The sequence below is a fragment of the Prionailurus bengalensis genome, chromosome B3 (genome assembly GCF_016509475.1).
Source record: "Prionailurus bengalensis isolate Pbe53 chromosome B3, Fcat_Pben_1.1_paternal_pri, whole genome shotgun sequence".
NCBI lineage: Eukaryota > Metazoa > Chordata > Mammalia > Carnivora > Felidae > Prionailurus > Prionailurus bengalensis.
In genome coordinates, this window is record NC_057355.1 from 61,099,786 (window position 1) to 61,124,754 (window position 24,969).

Below are 24,969 nucleotides of genomic sequence, written 5' to 3' on the forward strand. Positions count from 1 at the left end.
ATAGTGGGACTGCAATGTAATTTGTAATTTAAATGCAGATAGTTATAAACCGTGTTGAATGCCAGGCTGAGGGGTGTGATTATGATCCATCCAGTAGGCTCGGGTAAAGAAATGTTTTTTGTTTGTTTGTTTTTCCTGTTTGGGATTTCTGTTAGTGGTGGAAAAATCGGTTAGGAGTTTATTTATTTGTTCATTAATATTTTTTTAAAGTTTATTTACTTAGAGAAAATGCAAATGGGAGAGGGGCAGAGACAGAGGGGGAGAATCCCAAGCAGGCTCCATGCCACCAGCACATGGAGCCCCACATGGGGCTTGAACTCATGAACCCACGAGATTGTGACCTGAGCCAAAATCAAGAGTCTGACACTTAACCAACTGAGTCACCCAGGCACCCAGTTGGGATTCTGAAATCATGTTTAATAATATGGCTGATATCTTTTACAAAAGTAGAAGAACCATTCTTCTAGTTTAAAATTTTTTTGACCAAGGTTTATGCTAATTTGTAATAAATAGAAATTCCTTATGGCTCCTTTCAGATTGGAGGGAGATGGGAACTAGAGAAGATGTGAGAAGGATAGGCAGACACTCAGGTATGGTTTCAGACTTTCGTGGTGTAGGAGCCCTATCTTGTGATATCTCATAATTTTGCCATTTTAAGTCTTTGGACGTTTCTTCTACTCTAGTTTAAAACGTTTTTGTCTCTTTATATTTTTCCATGGATCATAATGAAGTTAAATTAAGAGCTGTGATTGATTACCTACTCCTGCCTTAGGAAATGCCAATGATAGGTTTCTTTTTTTTTTTAATATTTGTTTTTGAGAGAGAGAGAGTGAGCGAGCATGAGCAGGGGATGGGGGGAGGGAGGTCAGAATTTCTGAAGTGGGCTCTGAGCTGACAGTTGAGAGCCCGATGTGGGGCTTGAACTCACGAACTATGAGATCCTGACCTGAGCCTAAGGTGGATGTCTAACCGACTGAGCCATCCAGGTGCCCTGTCAATCATAGGTTTTTAAGTGAGGGAATGTGTGATTTAAGTGTTAAGATTATTGTGGTATTGTGGTGCCTGGATGGCTCAGTCATTTGAACCTCCAACTTTTGATTTAGGCTCAGGTCATGATATCGAGCTTCATGGGTTCAAGCCCCACCTCGGGTTCCGTGCTGACAGTACGGAACCTGCTTAGGATTCTGTCTCCCTCTCTTTCTGCCCCTCCCCTCACATGTGTTTTCTCTCTCTCTCTTTCTCAAAAATAAATAAATATTAAAAAAAAAAAGTTAATGTGGTCTAAGAAATTAGCAGAATGGGTTAGTTGAAAGGAATAACTCTGATAGTTTTAGATAGATTATGAATAACTTATGTTGAAGCAGTGCTTTCCTCTAGTCTCCCAAACTAGCATAACCCTAATTTCTCCAAATATACTGTGGAGAAGAAAAAGAACCTAAATGTCCTAAGTATGGGGAAAAACTGTATACTGCATCCCTGAGCATTGTGATGCTCGTTAATTTATGAAAGGCTGAGAAGCCCTGGAGTTAAGAAATACTAAAAAAAAAATAATAATAATAAATTTGTTGTTTTCAGTGTTTTCTAAATTTGTTCAACTGCCAAATCTTTTTAAAAAAAATTTCTTTCCTCCTTCTCCTTTAGAAAATATAACATTGTTAATATAGAAGAACTAAATAGAAGCTTGATAACTGAGCAAGTATGCGTTTGGGGCTATGACTCTAATCCCGTGCCCATGGATCTTTCCTAGTTATTTTGAAAGCTCAGTTGTCACACTATTTGCATTCATTCCTTGGAGCAGGATGGGAGAGGCTTTCAGATGTAAATTTAGGAAAAGATTTGTGAAGTGTTTTAGACAATCAAGTCATGTTAAAACAAGTTTTGAATGATAACATTTTATAACTGAAATAGAATATAGAATTAATTTTTATATCAGAGAGGATGACCTATTTCAGTGAATGGTGTTTTGGTCAGAATGGTTGCAAGAAACAGAGGGACTTAAATTTAGCTCAAGGAAAGGGAATTTGGCACATGTAAATCTCATATAAGGGAAAATTGAACAAAGGGATGCATAGGGATTTGAGTAGGTGTTGTATATTGTTCATGGATTTTTTTCATTGTTTATTATGTCACTAACTTGACTCAGCTTTCAGCTATGTAAGTGTACATTGTAATTAGTGGCCAATCAGTTGTAGGTAGAAGGACGTCACATGTAAAGCCATCCTCCAAGTGAAGCATTTGTAGAGATAGGAAGGAAATGATGGTCATCTTCAATAAAATTGTCATTTAAGGGATGTATTTTGAATCACATCCCTGTTTGTCACACTGTAGTAGATAACTGAAAGTAAGAATAGGTTATTGAGTTGTACTCTTTGACAAATGAATTGTATATAATGAGAAATCTGAATGCACTAGATGGTTACAGTGCTTTGCTGTCAAAAACGTCAGGATCTGAGTTCTAGTTTGACCACTTGATTATCTCTGACTCTGAGAGGGCAAGACTGAATATTTTCACACTTACCCCTTCAGTGTCTAAGTCTGTACTTGGCATATAATAAGCAGTGATAATAAGTATTTGGTGAATAAATGAGTTCGCTCCTGTGTATCCTTGTATTCTTTTGAAATTAATAATATTCCCTCAGCAGTGTTGTGCAGTTCATGTGAAGAAATGTTTGAGGCACTTAAACACAGGGCACAGTTAATAGTAATAGTCAACAATTATAGTAGCCCTTTTATTATACATGTCAACAGCCATTCTTTAATTATGTCGTGCTGCGTATGTATACTTGCGCGTGACAAAGGGATAGACATTTACAGCTTTTTGAGTTTTTGGAGGTGTGTGTGCATATGTTTTTAAGTGGAAGCTCTTCCTGCAGATTTTATTTTCTTCCCACTAAGAATGGGATGGAGGGAGGAGAGAACCTAGCAAATTTTCAAACATTTCATCAGAATCAAACAAATCAGTGGGGGAGATTGGGCAGTGAAAATGAAAGCATGATTGAGCTGCTGTGTTCAAAGCAGTTTTTAAAGACTTCATAATCAACCATGGAGAAGTTCTGTATCTGTAACTTCTACCTAGAATTGATATATCCATCTGTTCATTCAGCAAATGTCGACAACCAGATGCCAAGCCCTGGCCAAGACTTGAGTAACAGTTGGAATTTGCTCTTGAGAAACTATCAGTTGAGTAGGGAAAGCAAGTCTGGAGAAAAGTAGCCAAAGAGCTGAGAAGTTAAGTGATTTCAGAGATTTTCTTTTCTTTTTTAGATAATTGTAGTTAAATTCTTTCTTTTGGGATAGAATTTAACCCACATAGTTTATCTTAAATATTTTGCCCCCTCCCCCCAAGACAGTATACTTTCTAACCTTTTTGGAAAGCCATTTAATTGGTTTTTTTTCTTAACAGTTCTTTTATGTAAGAGTGAAATATGCCCAAAACATAGCTGAAGAATTATGAGGAACTGGTTTCACTATGGAATTGAGAAGGGTAACCATGGCAAGGAACTTGAACCCTAGTTGTTGATTGAGTAAAAACAGAGGGATTTCTTTTCCCAAAACAACCCCCCCCCTTAGTTTAATCTGCTTTCTTTAATTTTGAAGGAGATGGACGAACACATGCGGAGCATGTTGCATCACAGGGAGCTTGAGAACCTGAAGGGCAGGTATGGGAACGGCTGTATTCCATAACTTGTGAATGTCGTGGGAGCTGAGTGCTGAGGGTGCCTGTTAGCTTATTTCATAGTAATCCTTCATAAGTGAATATTGTCCTATGACATAGAACTGTCTTTTAGAATTATTGACGAATATAGTAGTTTTTTTTGGCATTCAAAAAGGGTAAGTCTTTGTGTATCTAGAATGTGTAGAATTCACAGCAGCTCTAACAAGCAGGTTGCAACAAAGGTGGGTGGGGATGGGCTGGTTCCTCATTAGTAAATATTCTCATCCAGACACACCAGTCTTGAAACTAAGACATTTCATGTTAATTGTCTCAGCAGTGTTACAAATTATTACCTGCCATAAACCTTTAGAGTTAGTGGGATAGTCTGAGAAGTCCAAAGTACGCTAAATGGCAGCAAGTCTCTCATTAGTGTAAATAAAATCTGAGTGCAAACTTTGAATATTTAAAAATGTTGTTTTGTGATGCAAAAGTTGAGATGTTTAAAGAAAGAAAATCTAATAAGCACCTTTAAAAAATTAAATATAGCATATGTGTGTATTCCATGTCTCTCCCCCTCCCCCCACATCTGTGGTTCTTTTTTGATGTTTTTCACTTTCTTGAATTTGAGATTTGGAAACAGTATGGAATAGAGAAAGATTGGGAAACTGAGAAATATTAATTTTATCTTTTTTTTTTTTTTTTTTTTACTTTGTGTCTTATTGCATGAATAATAGATACAGGCTTTGATCATGATGCCCGTGTAAGTCATTCGAAGTTACTTGTGTTTTAAATACTATGGTTTTAGATTGTGTGGGCAAATTAATATGGTAGTAAACTTTCAGCTAATGTTTAGCCTATTAGTGGAGTTTTTCCATGGTCTCCGTTCCCTACTGTGTGAAGGTTAGGTCTAAACAACAGTATAAAAGAGGCTTTCATTTAGATTTAATGTGGAGCATTTTTATCATAATACCTTGAATATATGTAATCTTTAAGTCATTATCATTGGAAACCTATGAAATATAGTCAACCTTTGATTCTCTAAATGTGGATTATCCTAGTTACCTCATCCCATTTCCAGCAGACTTCCTTTTGGAATTCACCTTTCTCTGGGCTGTTTACCTGCTACCTGACTATATTATAAATCAAACAAAACATATGAGGTCAGTAAATCTAGTCCTTAAGAGAGAAGGCATTTTTTTCCCAAGGCTAATGCCTTGTTTTGTTCATACATCCACTAATCAGGTATTTAAAACATTAAAAAAAATTTTTTTTTTTATTACTTAAGATTCATGTTCAGTCAATACAGAATTGTAAAAAGTAAAAAAGGTAGAAATCCTCTCACCCATATATTACTCCCCACCCTGCCCCAATCCTACTCCCTTTTTACAAGAAAGTCATCAGTTTAGTGTATATCTTATCCAAATCTCTTTCTGTATCTATGCATAGATTTATATTTATATGTAGATATATATGGTTTTGTCTTACTAACGTAACTGAACTACATGCCATGTATTTATTGTTCAGTAACTTTTTTCCTCTACTCCTGCCCATCATCTTAACTGTGCTTTGGGGATTTTGTGTATTTGCAATTATTTGGAGCATAGTCAAATAATCAAGGAGAAAGCATTTAGAAGCCTCAAAGCTGACAATAAAAATGTCACCCTTATCATCCAAACTCATTTTATTTAGAGGGATATACTTTAGTACTTATTTATTCATATTTTAGACACAGTGCTAACAAGTTTTATATGGCTTCCTGGCCTGTAATAAACTATAAGGGAGAAGGCAAAGCAGATAACAAGGAAAAACAGCTGATGAAACTATAAAAAACAAAATTTCAAAAATCATTTACTTACTTGGAGCATTTACTGTAGAGACGAACTGTTAATCCCTAATTTGCACCATAGGGACAAATAGTTACCAGTCATTATTTTTCCTTACTCTCCTCAGTTTGTGATTATTTTCTGTGGAATTCATGTTTGATTACTGGCTTTCTGATGTTCAGACTATCTGTTTCTCTTTATATGTGTATCACTCTAATTTTTAGTTGTGATCTGGTTAAGAAATGTAAAGAGCATACTTTTTAGGTTTTGAATACAAACTTGATTGAGAAGTAAGACATTCTTATTTGGTTCACAATTGTGGACATCTGGAGCATTCCCCTATTTTTTCCCCAGTCTGCTTTTTCAGATGCGTGGCCTGTTTCCACAGATAAATGCTATTACAAGGGCACAACTTTATTTATCAACCAGCTGTTGTGGTATAGTTAGAGCAAGCTTAATAAAGAAAAGCTTATGGGTAGAATATCTTAAGGCTTTGCCTTTCACACATGAGAGGAAATTGTGTGGTAACAGGATGAAGTTAATTTGGGCCCTCCTTTAAATGTCCTGGGACCGTTTTTGCTTTTATTAGTCAAGAAGTAAAGCAGTACTTTTTCCCCAACAATTACTTACGTAGTTATACAAAATAGTAAGTATTTTAACTGGTTATTTGATAGAGAATTGGGAAATAGCATCATTAAAATATTATTTAATTTGCCATGAGCTTTTTAAAATACGTGGTTTCCCTAACATCATATGTGGAGGCATGAATGCATATTGTATGTAGAACAGATAATATGCCTGCCTCCAGACACAGACGCATTTGCATTTTTAAGAGATGTGGTTGTCCTAACCCCCTGTTCTTTCCCAAGATAAATGTGGATTCTCCTTTTTCTCATTTTGATGTTTCTTGCAAAGATTCTCTCTTTTTTAAACAAGAATTCATCTATAAGAAAAATGTTAGGGACTTTTGTTTTGGATAGTTTGCTTTTAGTGTTAACCTTTATTTATATTGCACTTATTGCCTGTACCCTTTTGGGCAGGATCTCTTCAGGTGTTTTTCTATTAAATACGACTTTATTAATTTTTAAAAATTAAATATAATTTTAGTACTATGGTTACTATCCTTTCTTATGAGGAAATCCCATGTGTTTAAAAAATCTGTGTTTGAGTGTTTGTTTCACATCCAGCATATGCCTGTGCTTTGGGGATCGCAGTGTGTGGGTTTATGATTATGGATGTTTATTTTTAACAGAGTTAAATACTGTCTATACTGCATTCCTTAATATTTTAAACAGTATGGTCTTCCAGTAATATCTGTGAAGAGAGAGGGATTTTGGTGGTTTGGATGTGAGAAAAATTCTATCCATTTTAGAAGTAAGGGTATAATCAGAAATTTTATTTAAGAATACCTTTTTGGGGGTGCCTGGGTGGCCCAGTCAGTTAAGTACCCGACTCTTGGTTTCAGCTTAAGTCATGATCTCACAGTTTTGTGGGTTCGAGCCCTGCATCCGGCTCTGTGCTGGCAGTGCACAGAGGATTTTTTCTCTTGGGATTCTCTCTCTCCCTCTCTCTCTCTGCCCCTCCCCTGCTCACCCTGTCTCTGTCTCTCTTAAAAAAAAACAAAACTTTAAAAACTCTCTGGTACTACAGTATACGGTTTAGTATTCTGTAAGTTTTTAGGGAGAAAAGTGGACTAAAACATTTTTCATAGTTTTAGAGAGTTTAGAGCCAAGAAGATTTTCTAACCAGAAAATTCACTTGGTTCGAATTTTCTTTTTGACTTCATGATTTAAATTATAAAACATTTTTTTTTTAATAGAAGCATAGTTGACACACAATGTTACATTAGTTTTAGGGGTACATCATAATGGTGCAAGACCTCTGTAAGTATGACTCGAATTTTTATTATAGTGTAAATTCTATATTCTAGGTTAGTTGGGGTTTTCAGACTCTTCTGATGGTAGGTAGATTTATATTTACATATTTTTAATTTCTTTCTGTGTTGCCATGAGAAAAGGCTTGATTTCTGTTACAAGTTAACATCCACTTTTGTTTTCTTGAATGTTTTTATTTATTTTTGAGAGAGAGAATGTGAGGACTAGATCGGGAGGGTCAGAGAGAGAGGGAGATACAGAATCTGAAGTAGGCTCCAGGCTCTGAGCTGTCAGCACAGAGCCCGATGTGGGGCTCAAACTTACGAACCGTGAGATGGTGACCTGAGCTGAAGTTGGACGCTTAACCGACTGAGCCACCCAGGTGCCCCTTGTTGTTGTTGTTTTTGTTTTTAAATAAATGTTCAGGTGGTCTGTAACAGAAACCATCTTTTGGTAAATGAAGTGCTCAGTTTTGAGGTTCTCTTCTGGTTAATTGATGTGAATTCCACCATGTCTTTATAGATATACTTGAGGGGAGGATGGAGCATTGTTGTGCATGGTGTGTGTCTGTCTTATCAAAGACAGCATGTCTTTTTGTGTTGGTTTTTTAAAGGTTTATCTATTTTTGTGAGCAGGGGGAGGGGCAGAGGTAGAGAGAGAGAGGGACAGAGGATGCTGACAGCAGCGAGCCCAGTGCAGGCCTCATAAACTCACAAACTGTGAGATCATGACCTGAGCCAAAGCTGAATGCTCACCTGACTGAGCCACCCAGGCACTCCTGAATTTTATTTATTTATTTATTTATTTATTTTTTATTTTAAAAAAAAAATTTTTTTTTTCAACGTTTATTTATTTTTGGGACAGAGAGAGACAGAGCATGAACGGGGGAGGGGCAGAGAGAGAGGGAGACACAGAATCAGAAACAGGCTCCAGGCTCTGAGCCATCAGCCCAGAGCCTGACGCGGGGCTCGAACTCACGGACCGCGAGATCGTGACCTGGCTGAAGTCGGACGCTTAACCGACTGCGCCACCCAGGCGCCCCTATTTATTTTTTTTAAGATTGGCAAAGGTAGAGAATTTATTCACTGGAGAAAGCACCAACTTAATTCTACATAACTACCCTTACCATTGTTTTCCATGCTTTTCATGATTACCTCCATAACTGTTCCTCCTTCCTGCTTTTCTTTCTTTTGCTTTTAGCTGAAGGTGGTATTTCAGTTGGTGGCTTAGGTTACCTACCTAGGACACTTTTCCCTGGGTACCTCTCATGTACAGATGGGATATACATGTTAAGAAACTTCTTATAAAATAAATAAGTAAGTAAGTAAGTAATAGAGATTGGCATAGGAAGTACAAAAATATCACTTGTGTAAACCCAAGACAAATGATACAGAGGTAAGCCCATCTGGATTATTGAATGGATTTTACTGTCCATTCCTTACACTTGTGGCCGTGGTGTTCAGATGTTTCCCATCAATGACTGCATAGACAGCTGAACCAATCAAGGGATTTCAGGAAGCTAAAAAACCAGTTAAAACACTCATCTACTACAGCTGTGGTTGTCGATTCAAGATTTTGGTTTCTTAAAACTGGCCAAATATGAGAGTTACCATTAACTGTGTAAAGTAAAAGGGGAAAAAAAACCTGCTCAATTTTCTTTCTGAACAAGAACTGGTTTTGCTTCTCTGTAAACTTTTGCATTTTCTGAAACTTGAGAAAAACCATTTGCCTAGCACAGCTGTTAACTTCCTACAACTGAAATGCTTTCCATTCCCTTTAAATAAGCCCTTCTGAAGCAGAATGTAGGTCACATGTATCATCCAGCCCAAAAAAGTTTGCTGAGACTCCTCCTATCATTTGCTCCGGGGTCCGGAATCTGCACATTCCAGGCAGAGCTCCAGCCAGGTCCGATTTAGTTACCACGTTGGGATTGGTTAGGCTGCCTGCTCTTTTCTCCACCCCTAAACTTTCACTGGGAGAAAGCTCTTGAGCCTGAGATAAAATGGAAGCGCTGTCACCAGGCTTCTGAGTGCAGCTGGCATCATGGGTGTGCTCTAGAGCAACTTCTGTTTGCTCTGAGCCCCCTGCCCTGCCTCCCCTTTCACCATGTTTCCTCTGGCAAGATTTTAAGTACAGCAATTCAAGAAGATTTCTCCTCCTAAACTACATTATTCTGAAGTGTATTGCCTCTTGATTGCTGGAAAAGAATCTTAAGTTCATTTCAAAAATAACTTATGAACAAACTTATTAAAAGTGATGAAAGGAGCATTGAAATTGATTAGCACTAATCTTTCACTGTGCCCAAGTGTGCGGTGTTTTTCAGAGGAAACCATACCAGATCTGGTGAGTGTGCCATGCCAGTGGGCAGAATTGAACGTCCCTCATCTCCCTCTTTCCCTAGGGACAGTAGTCATGAGTGCCGAGTGTGCGGGGTCACAGAAGTGGGTCTTTCTGCATATGCAAAGCACATTTCTAGCCAGTTGCACAAAGATAACGTTGATGCCCAGGAGAGAGAAGATGATGGAAAGGGAGAAGAAGAGGAAGAAGATTATTTTGACAAGGAACTCGTTCAGTTAATAAAACAAAGGAAAGAACAAAGTCGGTGAGTAATTATTTTGATTTTTAAAAAGTCTGTCTGAAACAGTGTGGTAGAGAATACATTTTCCATTTCCGTACTTTTCATCTAGTAACTTTCAAACTTATTTTAATTGCAAAGGTTAGCTTGAGGTTGCTGTCTTATGCATGAAATGTCAGTGGAATCCTCTCTTGAACTACTGTACTATCTGCTTACAGAAAAAACAAACTCAGTATTATCCCTCCATAAAAGTTAGCTATAGGTGCTACATATCTGAAATTTTTACTGTGTTGATAACCATGTTAAAAACTGGCTTTATTCCAGTTTTTTTTGAACACCAGTGAATGGTTTTATTTGATACCCAGAATGTCTAGTGGAAAGGTATTAGTGTATAAGCTTCCTTCATATATATTGTATTTCTTATTCTATCTGTCAGTAAAAAAATGTTGTGCCCCATGTGAATTAACATGGTGCTTCTACCAAATGTGATTTATTCTTCATTATTTAGTGTTTCAGTAAGTATTTACTGAATACATTTGTATCTTAAGTTTGACAATGTCAGGATCATTTGAGCAATATAAGTTTTCTAGCTGTACTACATAATTTTATACCTGCATCTATAATTCGGGTATTAGGCTTTTGTATTTTTACATTACTGAGTTGTGGCCTAAAGAGTTCAAGCAGAAATTTTCAGATATGAGTAAGAGAGAGAACCATTTAAGAGGTTGGGTGATTTTTCAAGTCCTAGAATATAATGAGAAACGTTATACGTTCTAATATGAAATTTTAAAGATTCTTTCTGAGTACTAGTTATACCAGGTATGCAGTCTGTATTCAGTTAGTGGTTTAGTATAAAAAGGAAGTAGTCTTTACTATTTGTAGTATATGCTACAAGTGTTTGAAGGAGACTTTCTTAGTCTTAAAATGTCAGTAGCACCTGGTTCTTAAACCCGTTTTGCTGCTTAGTCCTTCAAATGACATTGTTACTACTTTCAGTATAGCTGTAGTTTATTCTTGTTTTAGGGTGTTGAAGCCTCTAGGAGGCTAACTTTTATTTTTTTCTTACGCACTTGTGCCATTATTAGCTTATCTGTGTAAATGATTAAACATGAAGTCAGAAGGTAAAAGAGCTCAGTAAATTAGACATTCACATTGTAGTTAATATTCTTTGAATATTCTGATATGCTTCTTTGGTGATGCATTTATAGTATCTATTATTTCTTCACATTTTTTTCTTTTTTCCTTCATGAGATTTTTAATTTAGAATGCTTTTTCTGGGCTATGGATTTAGCTGCATGCCATTGTCCCCGCAATCTAGCCAATTCACACTGATCTAGGAATTCTATTCTGTGACAGATTTGTTGCCCAGTTCTGGATCCCATTAGTGTAGCCAAGTCCATAATCTCCTTGGATGTCAAAAGTGTATAGTGCTTAGAAACAAAAGATAAAAGCAATTTGGTCAATGGTGTTAAAAAAAATCCTGCATGTGTATGTAATAACACTTGTCATTTGGCGACTTAGGGTCTCCTGTTTAGAAATGGTTGTAATTCATAATGAAGGTGGATGTTCGAACTTTCAAGTAAATTAACTTTGAATTCCATCTTGTGAAAAAGGAAGAAATTCCAATTTGTGCCCAAAATCTTAGAGACATTAGAAGTTTTTAGAACCAGTTAGAGTCATTACAGAGTTTAAGTCAAGTTAAGAGAAGGGAGCCCAATAGCAGAAACTTAGTTTGGGGATTTTCAGTTCATCAAGGGCTAGCAGTTAAGAGTGTAGACTCTAGAGTCAGTCTGCCAAACAGATCTCTCCTGTACCACGTACTGGCTTTCTAACTCTAGGCACGTTACTCTACCTCTCTAATGCTCTGTTTCTTCATCCAAAAAGTAGGAATAAGAGGAATAGTTGCTTCAGAGCTGTGAAAACTAAATGAGATAATCTACATAAAGTGCTTAAAATGCCTGACAGTAGGCACTCGATAAGTTTTAGCTAGAATTATTCGATTTTTTGAGCACCTACCACATGTGCTAAGCACTATGTCAGGCATACCACAGGCAGTTTATAGAGGGAAGTGGTTTGACACCTATTCCTGTGATGTTTACTTAAGTCTGTTCACATATCTGTGGGCTCCTTGTCTAACACGAATAGTTCAAACAGCTGTAGCTTTATAAAAACCTCTAGCTCATGAAGCTCCTTATAGCACTGATTGTGGGTACTGCTTATTTGGTATGTGCTATTTTACTCCTGTTGGTGACCTTATTTTCTCAGCTAGGTTGTAAGTCTTTCAGGAACAGGAACTATACCTAAAAGTTTTCTTCCACAACTAACAGTCATTGAATATGTGCTGGATAAAGTGTTTATTGATGAAAGTGATAATGCAAAGTGAAATCTTAGCATTTAAAATAGGTTAAGAAACTGGGTTTTTCAGAAAGAATCTATGGCTGGAAAAATCCACAGTATTAAGAGCAGTGGAACTTAGGTTGTATTAACTATGATAACTAGCCAAAGCTACAAGATACAATTATGCTTATTTTCAAAAAGCTACATAATGTGAAAATAATAATTGGATGATGGGGACAAAAGTCTCAGAACATGCTAAGAAAAGCAGGAGCAGGAAAAGGAGGATAGTATAAATGTGTCAGATTTTTAATATCTCTGGAGTGATAGTAGAAATGGCATATCGTTTAATATCTGCATCCATAAACTGTGAAATATAAGTTTAGCAATATCATTTAAAGACGGGAAACAGGGGCGCCTGGGTGGCGCAGTCGGTTGAGTGTCCGACTTCAGCCAGGTCACGATCTCGCGGTCCGTGAGCTCGAGCCCCGCGTCAGGCTCTGGGCTGATGGCTCGGAGCCTGGAGCCTGTTTCCCATTCTGTGTCTCCCTCTCTCTCTGCCCCTCCCCCGTTCATGCTCTGTCTCTCTCTGTCCCAAAAATAAAATAAACGTTGAAAAAAAAAATAAAAAATAAAGACGGGAAACAGCCACTACTAGAAATAAAAATAGACTACTGTATGTTCTAAGTAACCGAGGAGATAGGTAGAGGAAAGTTTGATGGGTTAGGGCTTTTAAGGAAGCATGATAATTACTTTAAATCACTAATGGAGAACTGTTTTTCTTCCAGACAAGATGAACCTTCCAACAGCAGCCAAGAAATAAACTCTGATGACAGGCGACCCCAATGGAGACGAGAAGACCGAATCCCTTACCAAGACAGAGAGAGCTACAGTCAGCCAACATGGCATCATCGCGGACCTCCTCAGCGAGACTGGAAGTGGGAGAAAGATGGCTTTAATAATAGTAGGAAAAACAACTTTCCACATTCTTTGAGGAATAATGGTGGACCAAGAGGATGTTCTGGGTGGCATAAGGGTGTTGCAGGAGGCTCCACGACTTGGTTTCACAACCATAGTAATTCTGGAGGTGGTTGGCATGCAAATAGTGGAACGGTAGATTGGAATCATAGTGGTACAGGAAGGAATTCCAGTTGGCATTCTGAAGGAACAGGTGGCTTTTCCAGTTGGCATCTGAACAGCAGTAACGGAAACTGGAAATCCAGTGTACGTAGTACAAATAGTTGGAATTACAGTGGCCCCGGAGACAAATTTCAGCCAGGCAGAAACAGAAACTCTAACTGTCAGATGGAAGACTTACCTATGCTGTGGAATAAGAAATCTAAGTCTAACAAATACAGTCAGGATAGATACAGTTGGCAGCGGCAAGAAAGCGACAAAGTTGGTGCGGCTGCCACATACAGAGGGCCTTCTGAAGGATTTACAAGCGATACGTTTCCTTCAGAAGGCTTACTTGACTTCAATTTTGAGCAGCTAGAAAGCAAAACTACTAAACAAACAGATACCATAGCTTCCAAAACTGGTGGGAAGAACAGCAGTGTAGCAAGGGAAAAACTCCGCCGCTGGACTCCTTACCCTTCCCAGAAGACTCTGGATTTACAATCCGCAATGAAAGAAGGCGCTGGAAACAAGGCAGAAATGATAGATAAGCCTCTCTTTGGCTTTAGCTTGACAACCACAGGAGCAGCAGAGCCCCAGAATGATGGAAAAAGTAACTCCCCGACGCTGAAAACACAAAAAGAAACACATACTGGATTGCTTAGTCACAAAGCCCCTTCTGACTGCACTGCTCCCTATGAGGCGGTGAGAGATTGCCCCGTCACAGAGAAACACGAACAAGAGCTTAACTTAAGTAAGATGCCATCACTGAAATCTGCACTCCTTCCAATTCCAGTCACTAAATCAGTTCCCCAGAGCCCAGATTTAAAGAATCCCTCAAAAAACACCAAAACAAATTCTTTTTTTCCTGGAGAACACTCAAATCCCTTGAACAAACCCACTGTGGCAGACAGTCATGGGTCTTACATGACCAAATTGCAAAGTTCATGTCCTCGTGTTTTAAAAGGGAATAAAAGTACATTTGGCACTCAGGTGGAACCTGATAAAAATGTAAGTGATACATTACAAAAAGCCAAAGAGGTGCTACAGTGTCATGAATCACTGCAAAATCCACTCCTTAGCACTTCTAAAAGGACCAGGAACTATGCAAAAGCAAGTAGGAATGTAGAAGAGTCTGAAAAAGGATCTTTGAAGATAGAGTTCCAGGTACGCACATTAGAAGATGAAAGTGATGGGGAGCTATCTGACACAGAAAAGCATGGAACAAAAATTGGAGCCCTGGGTTCTGCACCTACAGAAATTTTATCCTGCAGCACTCACATCACTGATGAGAAAGACAGGGATGAGCAAAACTTGAAAACACGTAGAAAACTATCCACTAACGCGTGTAATTCAACAGTTCATCAGAAAGAACCTGAGCTACAAATGACGTCTGCAGCCAGTCCACACTCTGGCCTACTGCTAGACTTGAAAACTTCTCTAGAAGATGCACAGGTTGATGACCCTGTTAAATCTCATGTGTCTTACGCAACAGAAGGTTTCGAGAGTGCTAGCTTGGATGCAGAGCTTCAAAAAAACGATATCGGTCCGTCCTCAGGCCCTCTTCTGCCTGACCTCAGTAAGCTTGGCTTTCCTGCCTCTCTCCAGAGAGATCTAACCAGGCACATCAGTTTAAAGAGCAAAACTGGAGTACACCTTCCTGAGCCAAACCTCAATAGTGCTCGCCGCATACGCAATATCAGTGGTCATCGAAAGGGTGAAACGGAGAAGGAGTCTGGGCTCAAGCCAACCCTTCGGCAGATTCTAAATGCATCCCGGAGAAATGTCAACTGGGAACAGGTCATCCAGCAAGTAACCAAGAAAAAGCAAGAGCTAGGCAAAGGCTTGCCCAGGTGTGTGCTTCTTTTTAGTGTCCATTTCTCTCTCTCTTTTTAAACTTAACCCTTTGCCCCTGGCCAAGAGAATTCTATTTGTTGTATTTAATTAAATGCTTGCAAAAAATACATGTTGTAGATGTCTGGTTTAAATATTAAAGAGTGACTGCTACTCTCTAACAACGCAATAAAGTGTTTCCTAACAGGGAATTCAGGTTGCAAGGAAGCACATCAACCTCTAAGAAATGAAATGAGATGGGGATGTGGAAAAAAATGATCAGAAGTCCATCACTTTAGTTATAGAGGCCAGAAAGTAACAGCATAAAAAAGTATATCAGTAGATTTGTATCTATCTCTAGATCTTAATGACTGGTACAGTTTTTAAGTGTAATTGTTCTTACGACCTTTTACTCAGAATCTACGAATAGTTACCCTTCTGTATTTATTCCGGGCACTATATTCGTGATCATAGAATACTTTCTCTTAAGTACTTGTGTCATGTTTTGGCTGTTCATCTTATGCTGAGATACTAAACTTTTCTGAATGGTAAAGCAGCATTCAGTGTAGGTTTGCTACTTGAAAATCAACCTGCTGTGTTATATAGCCCTTCAAGCTTTAAATTTTATCCTTGATGAAATAGCGTATTTATTGTGCACTCTTTTCCATAACTTGAGTATTGAGATTATAAAGTTCTTATCCTTAGCCCTGTGCCTGTCATTTGTTGAATGCTCAGTAAATATTTTTGTGTGTGTTTGGTTTGTGTGCTGTTAAAAATTATTATGGTTGCTTTAGAAAAGCTCCATGCTAATAAAGCTCTCAATTTTTACTTCTTCAAATGTATTCTCATAACTGTGTACAAATCTCTAATTTAGTACTTGTTATATTACAATACTTACACTAAGGTTATTTATGTCTGGGACACTTATTAGACTGTGAGCTTTTTGAGGGCAGAAACCATCTTATTTATATTTGTACTCTCAGTGCATAACAGAGTTTGGCACTTAAGTGATACCCTCTCTTCCTTAATCATGTCTGATTTATGGGTTTTTTTTCTTTTTTTCTTTTTTCTTCAGGTTTGGCATAGAAATGGTGCCTCTAGTTCAAAATGAACAAGAGGTCTTGGATTTGGATGAGGAGCCTGATCTGTCTAGTCTCGAAGGATTCCATTGGGAAGGTGTTTCCCTTTCTCCTGGGTTGGCAAGGAAGCGAAGCCTTTCTGAGAGCAGTGTGATCATGGACAGGGCTCCTTCTGTGTATAGCTTCTTCAGTGAGGAAGGTACAGGCAAAGAAAATGAGCCCCAGCAGATGTTTTCACCTAGTAACGCACTGAGGGCTGCACAGAGTCAGACAACAACCATGGGCCTTAAGCAGGAAGTGACCCCTCTGGCTCTCTCCCTAAGAACAGATGAAAGGGCTGAAAATGTTGCTACTCAAAGGCGACATAGTGTGCAATTATCCTCTGACCGTTCGATACCTTTGATGCATTTGGCAAAAGACCTGAACAGCCAGGAGAGTTCTACGCCACCTTCAGAGAATCAGAATACCCAGGAGAGTAATGGAGAAGGAAACTCTTTATCATCAAATGCATCCTCAGCCCTTGCAATCTCCAGTTTGGCAGATGCAGCCACAGACAGTAGCTGTACTTCTGGTGCGGAACAAAACGACGGCCAGAGTGTTAGAAAGAAACGAAGAGCTACTGGAGTGAGTATGATTGCCCCTGCTTATTGTTGGACCCTTCATGTGCTGACTCGACTGTTTTAAGAAAGATATAACTTTAATTTTTTCTGGGTATCTGGGTTGTGTTTTTCCCTACTCTGGAATAGATTTGTGAGGCTTTTACTCTTCCTTTCATATTCTTATCCTACTGGTTCCTTTCACTGAGTAATTCTACTAAGTTAGATGTCAGTGAATATGAATGTACAGTACTAGGAAAATATGAAGTCATCTCTAAAACTGGTCTCCAAGGCAATGATTCTTTGTATCACCTGACTGAGGAGTAAGCCACGTCTTCATCTGTAACTATATCTGTCTTCATGATGCATTCTGTACTGGCCCTGAAGAAAGGCATTCTAATGTTGCATTTGTAGGCCATGAATGCTTGTTAGACCGAGACAATTGGGCTTAACACTAGGGTAGTTTTAATACGATGAGAGTGCATCTATGTGAGCATGGTCTTACAAATATTTTTAGTCTCTGTTACTCAGTGTTTTGTACCTCAGTTACCCAGCCTGGCCCTTTCAGAATCCATCTTCCACTGAAACCACTTCTCTTCTGGCATCTATGTCACTAACACTGCTTAACCCTTTCAGGAACCCTTTCTGAAAAGAAAGAGTTGCTGGCAGTGATGTAGTCTGGAATGTGGCACTCTGAGAAAATGGACTGTTTGCTTTAATACTGAGGCACTATAGCAGAGTACTTAAGTGCTTGGCTTGTAGACCTGAATTCAAATTCCAACTTTGCCGCTTTGAGTTCGACACTGTAGTGGATATTCTTGGATGAAAGTTTGTCCTATAACAAAGCTAATATCTGGGGGCTTGTCTGTTAGCCCTGTTTAGCTTTTTGTTGTAAAAATTTTGTTGTGAAGATTTTCTAGTAAAGTAGAAACTATGTCACTGTGAAATCATATATGTGCATTACTGGCTTTGTCCATACCTCTATGCCATGCTTTACCAAAGTGAAATGCTTTGCCTAAGCCCCAGGGATTCACCACCTCTAGGATGCTAGGAAAGTACTGGACCTTAGATTCTGTTCTGGGTTTTTTTGTTTGTTTTTGTTTTGTTTTAAATCGAATACATTCAACTAATATTTGAGTCCATAATGTGTGCATGAGATTCCTACTATCTTGTTAGAGATGGTAATAATGTAGAACAGTCTTAGAATTGATTCACTTTTTTTCCTTTTCGGAGAATGGCTTTTCCACATTTAATATTACTCAGTTTTCTTTATCTTCTCAGGATGGATCTTCTCCTGAACTCCCAAGTCTTGAGAGAAAAAACAAAAGAAGGAAAATTAAAGGAAAGAAAGGTACAGTGCAAACTATTCTGTCAGAAACAAATTGTTTTTATAGCATTTCAACTTTTTCACAACTTGACAAAGTATAGCTTGGGGATATCAAATACTGTTCACCCACTTAGTATTATTTTTTGACATTTTTGTTATCTTGCTTCAGGGTGTAGAAAAGGTTGATTTTCTCCCATATCCAGTTGCAGCTATAGAAGAAACGTTTGATGCCACATAGACCCATAAGCTAACATTAATGTATATCTTGGACAAATTGAGTTCAGTATGAAGTCAGAAAGTCCCATTTGGGCCTTTTCAGTGATGAAGAGGAATATAGGCCATTTGCTAATAAGAATTTTGTGTCTCTTGATTATTTATCGCCATTTTTCTCAGTTTACATTTTTGAGGCATCTTTGTTGCTTCTCTTACTTGAGTTGAGAGAAGTTATTGGAATGGCTCCCTCACTGATAGGATTCTCTTATTCTTGCTTTCCACTGATTCTGAACCCTTTCCAATGAGAGGGCTAGTATGGGAAGTGATTGGATGAGCCTTGGATGGTTGGATGTTATGGATAAGTGGGTAAAGGATGACCCCAATTTCTGGCTAAGGCATCTTTGGGGATGATGAAATCGTTTATTAGAGGTAGAAAACTGCATGAGAGGAGCAGGTTAACGGTAGAGGAAGATGATGAGTTCCCTTTTGGGGGCCTTGAATTAAAGGATCTTAGAGACACCTAAGTAAAATCAAGGTGGTAGTTGGATGTGTGGGTCTGGAGTTTTAGGAAGAGGTCTTGACATAACTGAATGGGAAAGAGACAGACCTAAAGATGACAGATACGCACACGTGGTAGGACATTTTATTTAAAATCACTTAAATGTACACTTCAAAGCTGTTTTTTCTTTAGGGAGATTTCTCTAATAAAGAGAACTATTTTATGTTAACTAAGAGACTAGAAAAATATGCTTTGGGAAGAGAGTGTAGGCAGTTCACATCTGGGACCCAGTCTAAGCATCCTTGAACCTATGACATACCTCCATCTCACCAATTCTCACTTTTGGTTTAGCTCTGATATCAGGCTTGACCACATGATTTGTGAGATTTGATGAGTCTGCAGTGACCTATTGGAGAGGAAAAACAAAGGCTTATCCTAGAGAACTGAAGTATTTCCACCTTCTGAGGGCTGTATTATTCAGAAGTCTGCAGTATTAAACTGAGCCTTATGGTTTCTTTTGGCAGAACGTTCTCAGGTTGACCAGCTGCTGAGTATTTCTTTAAGGGAGGAAGAACTAAGCAAATCATTGCAGTGCATGGATAACAACCTTCTGCAAGCCCGTACAGCTCTTCAGACAGCTTATGTTGAAGTTCAGAGGCTACTTATGCTCAAGCAGCAGGTAACAGCGGATGGAACATTTAATGAGAATAGATTATCTCTAAAGTTGGATTTCACAGTGCTTAACAGATTACTTTATTTTTAGATAACTATGGAGATGAGTGCACTGCGGACCCATAGAATACAGATTCTGCAGGGATTACAAGGTATTCGGAGAGAATCTGATGGATTGGATCCTCTGTAGCTTATTATTTCTTTGTTATCTATGCAGGGGAATTAAAGTAGTCGTGAAAAGGTCATAATTTTTCCTCTCCTGTGTCCTTGTTTTCATCCTTCTGTAGAAAGGCCTGTGAGGCTGTGCTCCCTGAAAATGCTTAGCAACAGAGGCAGTATGTTACAGGAAGAGCCTTGTGTTAGGAATCAAAAGACCTGGGTTCAAATCTTGGCTCTTCCATTAGTAACTATGTGACTTGGGATAAATCACTTAAAATTTGAAAAATTGGAATACTAACACCTGTTCTACCCGTGTGCTTGTTGGTTGTATGGATTTTATTTCCTACATTTCAAAGAATGAGGGACTTTAAAGTTCTCCTGTAATCTTTAGAAATACAAACTGGCTCAGAAATGAGTGGCTTTTCAGAAAATATTTTTGCATTTGTATGTGCGTATGTTTCCCATTCTAGAAACATATGAACCTTCTGAGCGCCCTGACCAGGTTCCTTATAGCCTTTCACGAGAACAAAGGAACAGTAGATCTCAAACATCTGCTGATGCCACGCTGCTGCCTACTCCCTTTTTCCCAGTATTTCTGGAGCCTCCATCTTCCCATGTGTCTCCATCATCCACCGGAGCCCCTCTCCAAGTAACCACATCTCCTACTTTCCAAGCCCATGGCAGTGTTCCTGCTCCAGACTCCTCAGTTCAGATTAAACAAGAACCCATGTCTCCTGAGCAAGACGAGAATGTGAACGCTGTGTCACAAGGCTCTGCTGGCAATGTGTCCAAGGAATTACCGCAAGTTAATAGTATGTAAACTTTTCTCTGGGTTAAGGGCAACCCCAGCAGAGGGTCTAGGGCAGTTTTAGGTCAGTGATGTAAAGTCATACCTGCCCATTAAAACTAAAGTTTTTACGATTAATTGTTCTTAATGTTTCCTCCATTTAGGAGGATTGTTTAAATATCAGTAACTTGTCCTCAGTTTTCTCTGATCTAGGATTACTAAATTGACTTTGTATTAGCACCTAAAATGTTCCATTATGAGGATTGATGCTGTTTGTTTTTTTGTGAGAGAAATGGAGTTGAAGTTGTCCAGTCAATTTTCTAGATAAGATATGTCCTCTGAATTTCTCAGCACTTACCTTTCTTTGTCATTAAAGTGCAAGGTAGGATTAATATAAGCCTAAGAGGCAGGTGGCCATGATAAAAGGCAGTGGACACAGGTTTAGGATCATCATTAGGAACTTGAGTGGTTTTGAGAAATGGCCAAGGTTTTTACTCTTTGCATAAAATAACACTCACTTATTTACCATTGGAGAAGGACTTCTAAGCTATTTTAAACCTTATCTGAAGTGTGTGTAACCACGATGGTGCTACACTGAAAACTCAGTAAAAATAAACTGCCATCGTGTGACCTGAGCAAAAACAAAAAGTCTGAAGAGTTACCCTAGATTTTGCTACCTGTTGCAGTACTAATCTAGATATCTATCTAGCTCAAATGTATGTTATCTTTTGTCTTGAATTTTGTTGCTTTTGTATGAATAGTATTTGGTATTTTTTTAAAAACTGGTAAAGAAGTATTATAGTGACTTCTTAAGCTAGTATTTAAAAAAAGGTTTTTTTTAATGTTTATTTTTGAGAAAGAGGAAGAGAGCAAGCGGGGGAGGGGCAGAGAGAGAGAGGGAGACACAGAATCTGAAGCAGGCTCCAAGCTCTGAGCTGTCAGCACAAAGCCTGACCAGCCACGGGATCCATGACCTGAGCCGAAGTCAGATGCTCAACCGACTGAGCCACCTAGGTGCCCCTTAAGTTAATATTTTTAAAAATTGATTTTTATTAGATTTTTTTCTCTGCAAAATAATTCATGTTCACAGTAAAAAATTGGGAAGCAATTAAAATGTAGATACGTTGTTTTGTTATATATTATTTCAGTCTTTCTTCAATCATAATTGTTCGTGTATTTGCACATAGAGTTTATAGAAAGGCAAAATCATAGTCTGTTATAACCTGGCTTTTTTCCTTTTTTTTTTTTTTTTTTTATTTTTTTTTTCAACATTTATTTATTTTTGGGACAGAGAGAGACAGAGCATGAATGGGGGAGGGGCAGAGAGAAAGGGAGACACAGAATCGGAAGCAGGCTCCAGGCTCTGAGCCATCAGCCCAGAGCCTGACGCGGGGCTCGAACTCACGGACCGCGAGATCGTGACCTGGCTGAAGTCGGACGCCTAACCGACTGCGCCACCCAGGCACCCCTAACCTGGCTTTTTTCCACTTAATAGATAATGATCATTTTCCTGTGTCATAAAAGTAATTGTGTAAAATATTTTAATTTTAGTACTTGAATAATACTTGAGAAATTGTGAAATCTGGGCAGGTAGTAATTTATACAATCTCCTTTGAGTATTTAGTTTTTATCCTTTTTTCTTTAATATTGCATAGAACACTACATTGTATATGTCTTTGATTATTTCATCAATCTGAATTCCTTGACATGAAATAACTATGTCAAAGAAAATAGACTTTGTTAAGTCAAACTGACTTTTTAACTACTGTTACGTAAACAAACTGGGTGATGTCGCAGGTAAAGTGGCATAGTGAAAACATCTAAGACATAAAGGTGAAAGCACTTTAGCTAAGTAGATATTTCAGTGTATATCAAGAATAAAACATCATGTAAAACATGGGGACATTTCAAACAAGAAAGAAAGAAGAGAAATGGCTAGAAGGAGTCCCTGCCCGTAAGGAGCTTTTGTAGGGTATAAGACATGCATGTTATTTGTGAGATTTAATTCAAGGCAAAGAGAAATTTCTGCAGGCTATGGGAAGCTAAGGGATGAGAAAACAGTTTTAACAGCCATAGTCTTGTTAACATATGTCGAAAGGTTGTTTTTCAGGAGAGATTCGATCAGTGGTAAATAATGGCAGTTTATGATGATAAATCGCAGATACAGAAGAAGATGCAATATTTTTTTTCTTCTTATTTCAGGAGAGAACAGTGACAGTTATCCAGTTTATCCAGTCATCCCTGCAGCATTATCTTTATCAGAGCTAACAGAAAGTTTCCATGAGCCTAGCCAAGAACTGAAGTTTTCCACGGAACAAGGAAATACCAGAAACAGAGATAATACTGCCTCTTCCCAACCAACTGGTCTTCCAAGCCTGAATAAAGAAGATGAGCCAATCAAAGGCAACAGTGGGTCTGAGGCCTGTACCAGTTCTTTTCCAAGATTGTCCTTTGCTTCCGAAACCCCCTTAGAGAAAGAGCCCCACTCTCCAGCTGACCAGCCCGAGCAGCAGGCAGAGTCTACTCTGACATCAGCTGAAACTCGGGGAAACAAGAAAAAGAAGAAACTTAGGAAGAAGAAAACTCTTCGGGCTGCTCATGTTCCTGAGAACAGTGACACCGAACAGGATGTATTTACTGCTAAACCTGTAAGGAAAGTAAAGACTGGAAAGTCAACCAAAGGGGGGAAAGTAACGACCTCCACCTGGGAAGACAGCAGGACTGGCCCAGAACAAGAGAGTGTCAGAGATGAGCCAGAGAGTGACTCATCTCTGGAAGTCCTAGAAATTCCTAATCCGCAGTTGGAAGTGGTGGCCATTGATTCTTCTGAATCCGGAGAAGAGAAACCAGACAGTCCATCTAAAAAGGATATTTGGAACTCCACAGAGCAAAATTCATTAGAAACTTCTCGTTCTGGTTGTGATGAAGTTAGCTCTACCAGTGAGATTGGCACTCGTTATAAAGATGGTATCCCTGTAAGGTAAGGATGTTGTGCTGGTCCAGTCAGAACAAGTTTCGCCATTATTCTTTTCTTAAACAATAGAATTTTTGGTTATGAATCAATTTTTAAATGAATCAAATGTATAGAAAATCGGTAGAGATTATGGGTGTAGAAAAATCAAACCTTGGCAGTGGAGATTTTCTGCTTTCTCATTTGTGTTGTAAATATACACTATACTTATATTTCCTTTCATATAGAAATTTCAAATGGAAAAACTGATCTCTTTTGTCACTGCTGTGTGCCCAGTGTTTAGAACAATCCTTGAGTCAGGAAAATTTAAGTTATTGCTTGTCTTATTCACATCCGCTAAAAAGACTTTTGCTATTCTTTTGTAGTGTGGCAGAAACTCAGACTGTGATCTCCTCCATAAAAGGATCAAAGAACTCTTCAGGTATTTGGTTATTCAGTTTTATTTAAATTAGCCACAGAAAAAAAAGCTTTATAAATATTTAAAAATAAATATTTATAAATATTAGAGCCAGGGTTTAAATCTTATTAAGTATGCCTATAGATTAGGATAGGGTCGGGGGATTGTCACCAAGAATATTTTTTTGATCAGCAATTATGGTGTCCTGTAAATCCTGCCTTTTTATTTTCTTATTCCCATCTCTCCTATCTGTTCAACTAATGAGTTTTCATTGGCTCATGGGGCTTTTGCTTTGAAAAAGAAATTGCTTGAAGAATAATGCCTTGTTCAACAAATTAACTGGCAGCAGAAGAGAGGATGTGGGAGAGATTTGGTACTTCCAGGTATCACTCAAAAAATGAGTATCTGTCTTTTTTCCTCAGTGAGAGGCTTTCTCTCCCAGAGTCTCTTATTGTGAAATCTTCATAACGAAGATCATTAATGGAAAATGTGGGGTTTTGCTAGAGGAAACAGGTTTTAAGGAGAATCCAAGGACCACTATATTATGTAATGGTTTTAATTTTTGAGTATCTTTTCAGACAAAAGCTGATACATCTCTGAAACACATTCTTGATTTCCAGAAATATCTTCAGAGCCAGGAGATGATGATGAGCCCACAGAAGGGAGCTTTGAGGGGCACCAAGCCGCAGTGAATGCAATTCAGATATTTGGGAACTTACTATACACCTGTTCAGCAGATAAAACTGTTCGAGTTTATAATCTGGTGGTGAGTTGATATATCAATTTGAATGTTTTTTGGTTTTTTGCAGGTTTTAGGAACTCTGATTCACACTCTCTTAAACAATAGGAGTATCTGTTTGTTGTCCAGAGATGTGTAGACTAACTGTAGATAAAGTTGATGCAGTGGCTCAGCAGGGTCCCTGGAGACTTAGCTTCTTTTTGTCTGTCCACACTGCTTTCTCTGGTATCACCTCTTCCTAACGCTAGTTCTCCTCCTGCTCATAGACCGATGTCAGAAGCCGCTGGGGTTTCTTTTTTCTCCCATTACCAAAAGGGTCC

The 24,969-nt window shown here is 38.4% G+C and overlaps 1 protein-coding gene across 11 annotated transcripts in view; it reads left to right on the forward strand.

Moving 5' to 3' along the window:
* The window catches only part of ZNF106 (zinc finger protein 106), a 66,010-nt gene that overhangs the window by 25,436 nt on the left and 15,605 nt on the right, over window positions 1-24,969 (forward strand). The window contains exons 2-13 of one of the 11 annotated variants that reach the window (XM_043554142.1): window positions 537-590; window positions 3,598-3,659; window positions 9,754-9,954; window positions 13,050-15,230; window positions 16,286-16,913; window positions 18,167-18,236; window positions 19,449-19,603; window positions 19,688-19,748; window positions 20,226-20,567; window positions 22,745-23,522; window positions 23,879-23,934; window positions 24,531-24,676. In XM_043554142.1, the coding sequence (XP_043410077.1) occupies window positions 3,601-3,659; window positions 9,754-9,954; window positions 13,050-15,230; window positions 16,286-16,913; window positions 18,167-18,236; window positions 19,449-19,603; window positions 19,688-19,748; window positions 20,226-20,567; window positions 22,745-23,522; window positions 23,879-23,934; window positions 24,531-24,676 (4,677 nt within the window). In that variant the 5' untranslated portion in view covers window positions 537-590; window positions 3,598-3,600. The remainder of the gene's footprint in view (window positions 1-536; window positions 591-3,597; window positions 3,660-9,753; window positions 9,955-13,049; window positions 15,231-16,285; window positions 16,914-18,166; window positions 18,237-19,448; window positions 19,604-19,687; window positions 19,749-20,225; window positions 20,568-22,744; window positions 23,523-23,878; window positions 23,935-24,530; window positions 24,677-24,969) is intronic. The other 10 variants (XM_043554141.1, XM_043554143.1, XM_043554144.1 and 7 more) reach the window with 10 other exon arrangements.